General features: G+C 40.7%; 1 protein-coding gene across 2 annotated transcripts in view; it reads right to left on the minus strand.

Moving 5' to 3' along the window:
* The window catches only part of SHROOM2 (shroom family member 2), a 127,148-nt gene that overhangs the window by 8,721 nt on the left and 106,040 nt on the right, over positions 1-12,387 (minus strand). For both annotated transcript variants that reach the window (XM_075133396.1, XM_075133404.1), the window contains 3 exons: positions 8,498-9,256; positions 4,226-4,777; positions 3,662-3,842 (listed from right to left, as the gene is read on the minus strand). In XM_075133396.1, the coding sequence (XP_074989497.1) occupies positions 3,662-3,842; positions 4,226-4,777; positions 8,498-9,256 (1,492 nt within the window). The remainder of the gene's footprint in view (positions 1-3,661; positions 3,843-4,225; positions 4,778-8,497; positions 9,257-12,387) is intronic.

The following is a 12,387-nucleotide window of genomic DNA, read 5'->3' on the forward strand; positions in this document are numbered from 1 at the left end:
GTTCAGCTAATTTCAGGTAAGAAAAATTTCCAAAGCGTTCTCTAAACATACATCTCTGAGTGCGATTTCTAAATGAGAATTACACCCTTTAAAATAGTCATTATTTCACAGGAGCCCTTCAAATTTTTTTTGAAAAAAATTACTCATGACATTCTTTAGGAACTCTGCTTTCTAAACGCAAGTCTGATTACAAGCCTTCGTGATTGCCGAGAAACATACTGATAGCAGCTACCGCTCTCAGACGCCACTGAACAGTCATTGCCAATTTATTTTGGGAACAAAAATACCCACCACCACCAAAGTCTGCCATCTTAACAGAAAGCAACTACACCCCGAAAATTTAACAGCCTTTTTGAAGGTAGAAATTCGACACGTGGATTATCCGGGCTGGTTTTCTCCTTTTTGATTTAATATACTCAGGCCAGGTTAATCTGGATTTGGGTTATCTGTTAGTCTGGGTGCCCAAAAGATTAAGGTAGTAAGCAGTTCTACAGATGCCTGCTTTACTGACTGATTAATCTGCAGGATTTTATTTTTTTTCCCCTTCTCTCAATGCAAATGCAGTTTGATTTGGATTATGTAGGTCACAGTGCTACGCTCTCATTTCCCTCAGCTGACATGCACATGCATGAACGATGCTGCTGTTCTACCGAAACACAACAGGATACTGTTGTGCTCTATGTTACTATCTCGAGTTTTTCACTTCTGCAGCTGTGTGCAACTTTCTTGAATGAAAAAAAGCCATACGAGTGCTCAACGTTTACCAATCTGGTCTGACAATCCAGATCAGCTCTCTCAAAGTTTCTTTCTTTAAAAAGCAAAAAAAAAAGCCATTTTCCCAGTAGCATCCTATTTAGATGTCCCCAGGCAGCTGAAGCTAGCCTCCAAAGGACTGCTTTTGCAGGTGAGAAGGCCGTAAGTACTTGCCCCTCTTTAAGACTGTCATATCTATTAAGAATTGGATTATGATCACTGATTGCTTCCTACCCAGATGAAGCAGCCTTTGGATACGGCAACTGTGAGCTCACTACATGCTTTTGCTAACCAGCAGAAAACCTGTATTACGTTCAATATCTACTGAGCCAGAAGAGCTCCAATCTACATCTTGAAACTGGTAGATGAATAATTCATAGCTGTGAATTCTGTACCAGTAAACAAGAAAACAATAAAACCTCATCTTTTTCCAGTAATTCTTGCTGATCTGACTAGCAACACAGAAAGTAACTCCTCAGAGTCCTGCTCAGGTGGTTCACTGCTTGGCACACTTTATGCTCACCACCCCATTTCACATAAAGTTCAGGCCTAAAAGCAGAAGAAACTTGGCATTCTTCAATTACTTTTACACTCTTCAGAAGTTGCTGAAACTTTCCTAAAGCCAAAGGGGACACTTCCTACTTGGCCACACATGGATTTTTCTTACTACAAAAAACACTCCTGTAGTGTCTTCACCATCTGTTCAATATTTTATAATTGTGGTAAACCTACATTAAATTCAGTACGAGACGCACACTTTCCCTTCCTGCTAGCTGGGAATACAGGGATTGTCCCAAATTAAAAAAAAAAAAAAAAAAATTAACGACTCTATATGAAATTCCTATACTTATGTCAAAAGGGGGAAAAAAAAAAGCACCACACATTTCTGGTTTGCAGAGCAGAGAATGACAAATACTACAATCATTCCACAGCGGACTGCAATTAAGATATCTCATAACAGAACTGACCAATTTCTAGGAATCAAGGAACAGGTTCTGGGCGTATGCCTCCTCTAAAATAATTGAAGTTGTAAAGTGTGCTATTGAAGTGTTCAGATCCTTGATGATCTCTTGTTAAACTGTTGCCAAACACGTGAAGCTGGGCCAAGTTATATATTCTGGCTGTTTTATAAAGATGCCTTGACCCACTTACCAAGAGTTTTATACATTTTCTGACAAGATCCAAGATGAAAGCCCACTGAACTGAGCGGCTCGCATGTGGAGGAGCGGGGAGAGAAGTAAGCAGCAATGTGTGTGTGGCTACGACAATACGTATATTCAGAGAAGAAGATGGGGGAGCTCTGCTAAAAGCTCTTTATGAAATACTTCCTATCTCATATGATTAGTGGTGTATACTGGAGCTGGGGGGATGGAGGGAGGAGTATGTGAAGGGTGAACACGATTTTCCTGTTAATAGACATCAACACAAATAAATGGCACTTTTGCTTATAAAAGTTTTAGTATTCAGTTTGTTGGGCAAACAAGAAAGGTTTAATTTTAACACCCCCGCCACGCATACACTCCATAATTAATGAGAAAGAAACTAATTCTAGCAAAAATGATGAACGTGACTGTCATGTGTGGCACCAGATAAAACCAAATTATTCCAAACGTAGTGAAATCCTTAATTTGTCTAAGTAGTACAGCTGTTGGATTTAGCGGCTCTCTGGCGAGCGGGTAAGGGCAGCTTTCCTGCTGCAGCCACACTATGCCCCCGGCTGTGCATGCCACGCTGAACTGTGCGATGCAGTGGGGGCAGAGGGAGGGAGAGAAGGCTGAAGGAGAAAAAAAAAAAACCAACAGAGTGGTAACAGAAAACACTACAGTCCCCTCAAATGCAGTGGCATCCGCTCCTGCACTGAACCAGAGGTGGGAATCTCCTAAGGAATCTCTCATTCTTAGCGACTAAATATATTCCTAATATTTAGTTAAAAGACATTTCTTTGGGACTGGATTACCAAATGTACCCTGGCAATTGATTATTAAGCGGAGAGCTGACTTTAACAGAAAAGATTTGGACACCGTTGCATTACTGGCTTAGGTAAACAGAGTTAAACTACATCACTTTAATTGATCAAACAGACTATTTCCTCCAGCTTATCCATACTGGGAACTATGATTAAAATATTTTGTGCCAAATCACTAATGAGATGAGTGCGATGATTTTAACGTAGGACAACACTTTCTCAAACCACAGAAATGCCATTATATCATCATTTTAATACCTAGGGGATTATGTTGACCTTAGATCAGAAATAAAACACCAAAGGATGGGGATGAACAAGAGTGGAGAAGACTGCTTCCCTTGTGATGAGTAACTTCCACTGAATCCACCAAGCTGATCAGCTATCTCTCACCACTACTGTTATTAATTTGGGAGGTAGCAAAAAATAGAAGACAAAGTGGTTTGCTGCTCATGAAAACAAACGAAGGGAAAAAAAAAAAAAAAAGGGGTGTGGGTAGGGATGTGGGTGAGGGTGTTTTTTCCCCTCTCTCTCATGACAAACCCAAATCCTGGACCTAAATTTCAACAATGCGGAGCAACTAAAACCACCATCAGTTACATTGGGATACATAAGCACCACTGTTTCTTTGTATATAGTGAGTGAGAGAAATACACTAAAATCTCAAATGGAAAACAGTATTTGAAAATAACCTCCCCAAAACTTCTCCCCTTGGGACCTTCCAAAACATATATCAAGCTGCAAAAAGCACTAATATGAAGTTCCTAAGTTCACAGCTGGACACTTAACAATCCCCCCTGCCCCTATAAAAAACAGGCTGATTTTCCAAGTGATCCTGTACATCTAGAAGGCCTTTTATTCAGGGCTGTTTACCTAGCAAATTCATAGTTATTGAAATGCACGCAACCGAGAGCCTCCCATTACACTTTTAGATATGTCTTTTACCTTCTTTTCTGACAAGTCATGATCCAGCTCATCTTCAGAATCATCCTCGCTCTGCTGCTGTTGCTGCTGCTCCTGCATGTCCTTCATTTTAATCAGCAGCTCTGCCTTCGGGGCAGATGTGCTGTAGTAAGTAGAATTGGTTGTCAGGGAGATGGCAGACGGCGCACTTTGCTCCTCTTTCCTGGTAAAAAGTCAAAACTTTCATTAACTGCCTTGACACCCTAATCACTGAAAAGAAAGAACAATCTTTTAGAGCCATCATCAAGCAAGCAGGGGGTTCGACAGAAAGCCATTACCTATGGAAATAGGATAAATAAATACTGGTTGTGAAGAAAATTTGTGTGGACTGAGCACGTGCCCACCAAAAGCTAAAACTGAAGTAGTGCAGAAGAGCTTTCACCACTAGAATGAGTGAGCAGTATTATGCTTGACTAACGGAAAAGCCTTAGAAAAGCCCCAAACCTCAACAGCAGGAAGATCCTCACCTTCAGTCCCCTAGGAAAACTGACACACTTTGGACAGCAGCTTACAAGGAACCACTGGCCTACAGAAAGTTATACTCACTTCTCCTCTGAAATTTTTGGAGAAGGAACTTTTGGCAGGAGCTTCCTGCGCTGCTGAGCTTCTTCTAGGAGGTGTTCATCTTTAGGGAATATTCCAACCATCAGATCCATTGTTGTTTTTATTTTTACATTAGGATCTAGTATGTCTGCTAGAGATTTATCTCTTCCCACAATCTCTCTGGCTAGTTCCTCTGACTTCCAGTCTTCAAAGGTCTTCTCTTTGGCCTTTACATAGCTGACTGCTGGTGTGGCAGCACAGCTGTCCTTCAAGTTACTCCCAGGTTCTTCAGTCGGTTGAGGGTCAGCTGGTTTGGTTCTGGCTTCCGGCTCTGGTTCTACACCTTGCCTGGTGTAAGCACAGAATCGTGAATAGGATTGCTCAGAAGTGCTGAGTGTTTTAATTTGGTCCTTTTCCAAACCACTGGGTAAAGCAGGAGGCTCCATAGTAGTGACAAGACTTTGGCGACTCTCCTTCTCTGCGCTGCTCTCAGAATGAACTATCTTGATGGGAACCATTTTCACCGTAGTATTGTTGTCTATAACCCTTTCAATTCTGAAAAATAAGGAAAATTCATCTTTAGAAACGGAAGAATCTTACATCCCAATTCTTATCTGCAAATCAGAGGGGAAGCCCAAACATGAAAAAAGATAGATAATAGATCCATGGTGATGGAATATTCCTTGCACTGTATTTCAAATCCTAAATCTACACATTTTCTCTTCTGTCCACACATTTTAAATATTATTAGTTCATTTGTAAGTAATCCTAACATCAGCCTTGCACAATACTCATGGTACAGGACTTCTGTTTGTTTCCATGAACGTGAGGGTCCAATCTCAGCAGCCAGGCCCCAGTTTGAGACAGTGCTGCTGAACCGCCTTTTACCCCTTTGCTGCCACACATAGGGAGGAAAACACGCCTTGAGCTCAACCTCATTGCCTCACACAGATCCAACCGTGGCCTCAGCTTTTGGCCTGACAGGCGGCTTGGCTGCCTGGGGAGTTTGTGATGCCCTCACATCAATTCCCAGCTCTTCCAAGGGAAGAGACAACAGACCAGATGGAAGCATCCTGCAGGCTAGGTCTTTGCCGAGCTACAAGAATAACAAATAACCATACATGGAAAACCTGGAAATCATTCAAAACTTAATTACATGATTAAAAAAAAAAAAAATCTGTATTTGTAAAATTACACACAAGATACAGAAGTTTAATAAATAGATCCCACCATAGTGTCGTAATTTTCTGCTTGAAGGAGAAAAACCAGCCACTGAAGAGTCTAACACAATTCTGGATATTCCTTTTAAGGGAAGCTTATAGCAAAAATTCTGTACTGCACAGCACAAAGGGTCACCTTGGACATTCAGTAAGGCAAGCTATTTAAAGAGGAGGCTAACTTAGATTTTTAAATTGGACAATAACATGTTAAATTACATTACTGAAACATCTGTACTGTATGTAAATCATATAAGAAACTGAAGTCTAGTTTGGTGGGTTTGAGTTTGCAGCAAGTTTAAAATTATTGTCATAATGTGGTTTTGGAAGCTCTACAGCAAGTAAAGGAACATTGCCTACTAGCTAAAATATCTGGTTTCATTTGGCTGGGTTGCTTGCTGCCTTTCAGATAAGTGAGCAAGACATACTATGGCTCTTTCCCTCTAAGTGTGGGTGTGTCACTTGCCTTAAAAATAAACTTATACTTTATTGTGCTGCACTTTTCTTTCATAGGGAATAGCAAAATCTATTTGACTTCAGAAGTTGTATCTTATATTTTAAGGGTATATTTGTTTCTGAATGAACGTGCAGCCTCCCAACAGGCATTTACTTTCCTCAAGTGCTTTGCGGACATGCTTTGGCATACTGATCCAACTTTTGGGGCAGGTTTTCCAGCCCATGCTGAACCCCTCCACTCCCATTCGGCTGGGGTGTTTTCATTCAAGGCAACTGTTATTTTAAAGAGCTCGATCCTGTGTCCGTCGCCCAGCCCCAGCTCCCAGCCTGCAGATGTGGGCTCTCCTCCTGGCTGCAGCAGAGCTGGGCAGAGGCCTGCCACTGCCCCCAACCCTTCCTTTTGTTTGTTTTTAAATAAAGCCCACACCTTTTGGACTCCACCAGACTGTAAAGAGGAACACATTTTGAATTTGGGGGAAATAGAAGATGCCTGCATAAGTATGCATAGGGCAACTGGAAGAGAAGCAGCAAGCTGACTGCAATTCTTTACCTAAAATGCCCGACATCTGTTTTTAGACTCTTGAGTACATTCCTCTCAGCCTAGTAAAAGATTTTCCAGATACTTATGGCATCATCAAGTCAACTGATTTCAGCCAGAGCAAAGAGAGTTCAACACCAGGTGCTTCAGAAATTCTGTTTTTGCAATCACTACCCTCCTGATTTCTGAAGGTTTTCAGAACTGTGGCATGAAATTTTGACTTGCAGGAACTCTGCTTGTGGCCATTACAAAGCTTTACTCCAACCACAAGCACAGTCATTCCTTGACCTGAGTGTATGTTTACTGGAAATCTATCGATGCACATCTACTGATGCACTCTTTTCATCTTTATTATTGCTAAACAGTTGTCTTTGGAAATACTGGGTTCTGCACACCACCAATATTTCCCCATACTACATGGTTCTACCTAGAACGCTGCAGGAAACCCTACACACTTACTCAGTCTATCCTGTTGATAAACAAGACACCTTTCTTAAAGAAGAGTAAACAGCTACGTGCTGACATCATCAAACATTAGCTGCCCACAGCATGCAAACTGGCATGTCCGAGAGCTCATATGCAAGGAGCCAACAAAAGTAATAATATGCAATTAATTAGATTTGGCTTAAGATAAATCTACTTGACATATTTTACTCATATGAAATAAATACCATATAGTAAATACCATATAGAAGGTTCAGAGGTATGGCCTGCATGTTTTTCCTTTTTTGCCATACCTGTTTTATTGAGTAATGTAATTATTAACTGAGGACAATACATTGTGCACAAACAAGAGCTGTCTGGGCTTAAGAATCTTAAATGTTAACAAAAGATTTGCAGGGTAAGTGTATTATCATTCAGATACGGGCATATAATTAGCCACACCTCAGTGCTCATTTCAACATTAAAGCTACTAAGAAGGAAGGACAAATACAATTAGCTTTCTGTGCATCCTCAGTATCTATTCATAAAGCAATACACTAAGGAAGGCAAAGCAATACATTAAGGAAGTCATTAATGTCATCTACCTTTGCACATAGATGCTAGGGTTCACATGACATGTTGCACTTTTCATAGTAAACTGTATTATTACTTCATGTTAAAAACACTGCAGGAGGAAATCTCATTTTTTTTCTTCCGGTTACAAGAGAAAAAACATCAAGGCATGTTTAGGAAAAAAGTGATTCATGTTTTCTATGTCATAAGGCACACTGGAAAACAGCGTGATTGAGTCTATTCAACTATTTACATTACAGTAGAGAAAAGCTATTCCAACTACTTCTGCTTCATTCAGCTCGGAGGTTGTTTTCATTCTTTAACCATGAATTATAGTGCTAAAGGATTTATGAAAACTAAGATTCCTGAGCTTCCTGGAAGAGTTTGTTATCTTGTGGGAGAATAACCTTTTATGATGCTAGCAGCATATGACAGACACAGCAATCAATTAATTTCAGTCGGTTTGTCTAATTCTAAGTTTATCTAGCCTGGGAAAGGACTGACATTCTCCTGCTGAATCTTCAGCCCACCTCAACACAAACAGTGTTGTGGACCCCTCCGCAGACTACCTGGAGTGCCACGTTTCATTGTAAAAGCAACATGAAAACAGTCATGATTTAGCAGTGTACCTTACTGTGTGCACTTTCAAAACAGAAGTTCTCACAAAGGATACAGCTTCCCTTCCCACAACTGCTTTGTCCCTACACCGATTCATATTCATATACAAACTCAGATGGGGGAGATGATGACAGGGAATCTCCTGATTTCACCCAGACTTGCAGTGAAAAATGCATTTGAAACCATCCCTTTAATTTTCTCCTAACCACCAGCTGTAACATCTGAGTAGCATCAGTCCACTAAAAGAAACCACCGACCAGTTGAAGGACTTCAATGGTACCAACTGGAATTTCACACAAGTCTTAGGTCTCTTTAGGACATGCTGCGATGGCTCACGCTTAATGAACCCGAAGGATGTGCTTTTAGTAAAGAGAACGAACAGTCAACCATTAATAAGGTCTAACTGGGCAAAAAGCATTAATAAAATAGTAAAGGAGTTACATCTAGTACCTGGCTGGGTTCTCATCCTGTACGGACACAGGAGGTTTATCCGTGAGCTTCTGTGGCGCAAACTGAGGAGAAGGGGACCTTGATGTCTCCATGCCAGGTTTTTGAAGATACCGATACTTGGAAGATAATACAGACTCAGACCTAAGGTGCGTTTTTTCTTCTAAGTGCTGACAAACATTCTCCGTGGATGACGCTTGCTGGAGCTGCTGTGGATTAGCACTCTTCAGTTTTCCATTGAAAGCTGCAGGACTCTGACAGAGGGAGGAGTGACTGGCAAATACTTCGGCAGAGTTGGGGGACGAGGACGGAAAGGGCTGGCTGGGCGCTACCAGCAGAGATTCAGAAGAGGTGCCGAGCGACGGCGCAGAATTATCCGGTCGCCTGTATTTATCTCTTTTAGGTGGTGGAGGCCTCTGAGGAGCAGGTCCACGCTTCTTGTTCAGCAGCGCGGGCTCTACCCTATGGTTTTCCTCTGCTTTGCCCCGAGACAGACAGGAGTGGTTCTCGTTCAAGGTCTGTGTCTCAGAGCAGGGAAGATGAGGCAGGCTACGATCCTTGTTCTTCTCGTTCACGTTTTCCTGAGAGTATCGGTAATCACTAGGCAACGTCCCAGACCTCCCGCGGCTCTCGTGAGGCAGAACCGTAGGCTCTCGTGCATGCAAAGGTCTGACAGATGCCTTCCACTTGTGGCCTAAATTCTGGTCCAGCTGATCCCTCTTCTCCCGTGGGTTTTCCCTCAGGGCCCCTGTGTCAGCGTGCCTAGAGAGAAGAACATGTCGTTAGTGTGCTGCTGATTTATTTCCTTCGGCGCGAGGCCACCGCACCGATCCAGGAAGCTTGAACACCGAGATCACATCCAACATTTAACACCAACTCCTCCAATCTATGGTAACTGTACGGCACAAAAACATCCTCTCATGTATGGGCACACACGGTGTATCTAATCTAACGTGATGAGTCAAAGCATAATGTCAGGCTAAATTAGGGTATGGAGCGCCACAGGATGCGACACACCTTCGGGTAACCCGAGGCGCTGCAGGGTGCGCGGCGTAGTTAAATGCACAGCACACCTCCAGCGCTGATGTATGTGGCACAGCCAAACGTGCAAATGTTGGCAGGAAATAAAACCGTCTCGAGAAAAGGAATCCTAATACTAAAATTTAATTCTCTTCTTGCTTCAGAGTCAGGAACAAAGCGCGGAAAACAAATTTCTTCTCTATGTGCAAAATTAATACTTCAGTGTCATTTAAAATGTGAACTGAATACCATGAACTTTAATTATGAATCTAGAGGTTGAATTTTTGCATAACTGGTGAAAAACAGAATGAGTGCAAAGAAAACGTTTGCTGAAGCTAAAAAATTGGGAAAGGGAAAATGAACATCTCCTGAAAAAAAGGCAGAAAAGGAAATTTAGAAAGGATAGTATTTTCCAGTCAGGCTTATTTTAAACTTGAACTTCTTTTGCCCTGTCAGCACAAATGACAAACAATGGCCAAAAAGGTCTTATCTTAGACAGAAATATTTTTGAGCTTATTCCAATTTTACACTCTTTATTTCTCTAGCCAGGAAACAGGCTTTCGCAGCTCCAGGCTTGTGCTTTGCCACAAGACATGTAGTTCATTTGTGCTCACCAGATAAAGACAAACTGGGAAAGAAACAGAAGGCAGGGGAAAAAAAAAAGGACCTCTGGAGCCCTGAGAAGAGACAGGTTTGCTCTCTGCTTAAAGAAGGCTGAAGAGACACTGTGAGCTTAGAAAAGAAGCTGCAACAGAGAAGTAAAAGGCTTCAGAGAGCTGCTAATACCATTTGTGCTACCGACAGTGTTGGTCTCTGTATTTTGAAATAGTAACCCTGTAGACCTGCACTGCCCAAACTTTCTTTCGAGGAGACTGTGAAAGAGGCATCCTTCTCAGCCTATTTATAAAGTAAGGTTAACTTGAATTTCAACGTAAACAGGTTATTAACCTTACTGTACCAGTTTTGAGAATAAATCTATAGGTGGTTAACGTCAGTGTGTATGAAAACAAAATTTGAGATAAAAGCACATACAATAAGTAATAGGTTAAGTCCATTATAAATTCAAGAAGAAAAAAAAATTTGGAGCAATTACACACTGCATTACTATTTTAATTAAATTACAACAAATCTTTAAAATGAAATATTGTGGGAAGACAACTGATTAAATACGGGTTCTACTTTCACACATGTACGATCAAATTACATTCAAAATTATTATTATTTAGTCCTTGGATCTGTGATGTTTTAGCACTTACGGAAAAAAGTTCAAAAAAAATCTGGACATTGTCATTAAACTGCCTGATGTATGGGATTTTTAATAATGGTACTTCACACTGATTTTTACATGTCAGTAATAAAATAGTATTGTACTTCCGACAGAGATAGCTTTTTCACAATTTTATTCCTGAATATCACATACAGAATCAATCTCTCTCTCTCTCTCATGTAATATGTTACATTTTAAAATTCAATTTTCATGGGTAAATTTTCAATTTAACATGAATGAGGAGCTGAACATCGTTTAAACTCAGATCTCTTCATACGCTCTTAACTAAGAGCAGTTGGTTCAGACAACTTTGAGTTGTCTGACAAATTCAGAGTCAATTCTGTTTTACAAAACAGTATTTATTGACTCCTATTTTAACACTAGACGAAGGACATTTTTGTTAAGTAAAATGATGTAAGGCCAGAAAGACCAATGCTATTCAGATTTGGTTACATGGCATCTCTAGTGTCAGCTGGTTTTCCCTAGCGAGTTCAACGTAAGCAGAACTGGGCCTGTAAATAGTTCCCCTAATTTTAATGGAAATATTTACCAAATGAAGACTGTAGGCCTTAAGTGTGAAATACTGTGTTTAAATCAGTGTTTTTCATTGTCTAGATAACCCACGTGGAGAATAATTTTATCCTAGCTAACCTTGCCAAAAAAATTCTTCAGTCTTCTTTGTATTCATCTTCACATACAAAAGCCATAACATAAGACAGTATTAACAGCTGCACTTAGGTGCATGGAAGAATCAAGGGCACAGCACAAAATATCTCAAAGACATAAATTACATGCACTACCTCAGCCAGTTTGCAAAACACACATTGAACTTCACATGCACATCAGGAGTGGGTGTGCTGGCGGAAGCAAACAGGACAGAGTATACCACCGGTCTGACACGTTTACATATCCAAAGCATGGAACCAAATTTGTTTAATATTACCCTGGCTCAGAAGCGATGAATGCTTTAGTAGTCCTGTCACCTTCCAAAATAGAGTAAAAGGAAATAAAGAATCACAGCACAGAGAAATTTAGAGATGCTACATTTGCAAACGTGGAGATAAAATTCAGAGATTACATACGTGCCTTCATACAGCTTCCACAAAAGTAATCAAACATTTTGCAGTGCCACAGAAAATGGGTCTGAGGAAAGGTGGCTACATTCAACACTGAGGCTAGTTTGCATTCAGTGTGAGTGGGTCCTCATGCAAAACATGCTTATCACATTATTTTGGAGAGATTTGAGCTTACTGTTCAGAAAGGAGGAAAAGAAAGCAAGCTTCAAGCCCCAGGAGAACACAGTGGCAAGAACCTGCAAAGGTGTTACATTATTATCAATACCAAGAAGTCCACTAAGCTACTTTAAATCTGTCGGTGGTTCATGTAACGATATGCCCAGAATACAGCTGTTTCGGAAATGAAGCCCATAGGATTATGCAAGGATAACGTATTACTGAAAGGAACTTATTTATAACCAAACATCATGAAGTGAGAGACACAGAACAGTTTTACGTCATCTGAAAACATGACAATTGACTTAATTTACCACTTTCATTCTAGGTAACAAACCAGTCATCATCAAAAGTGTTAAACTCTAAATTATCTT

Source organism: Calonectris borealis, chromosome 1 (assembly GCF_964195595.1).
Source record: "Calonectris borealis chromosome 1, bCalBor7.hap1.2, whole genome shotgun sequence".
Lineage (NCBI taxonomy): Eukaryota > Metazoa > Chordata > Aves > Procellariiformes > Procellariidae > Calonectris > Calonectris borealis.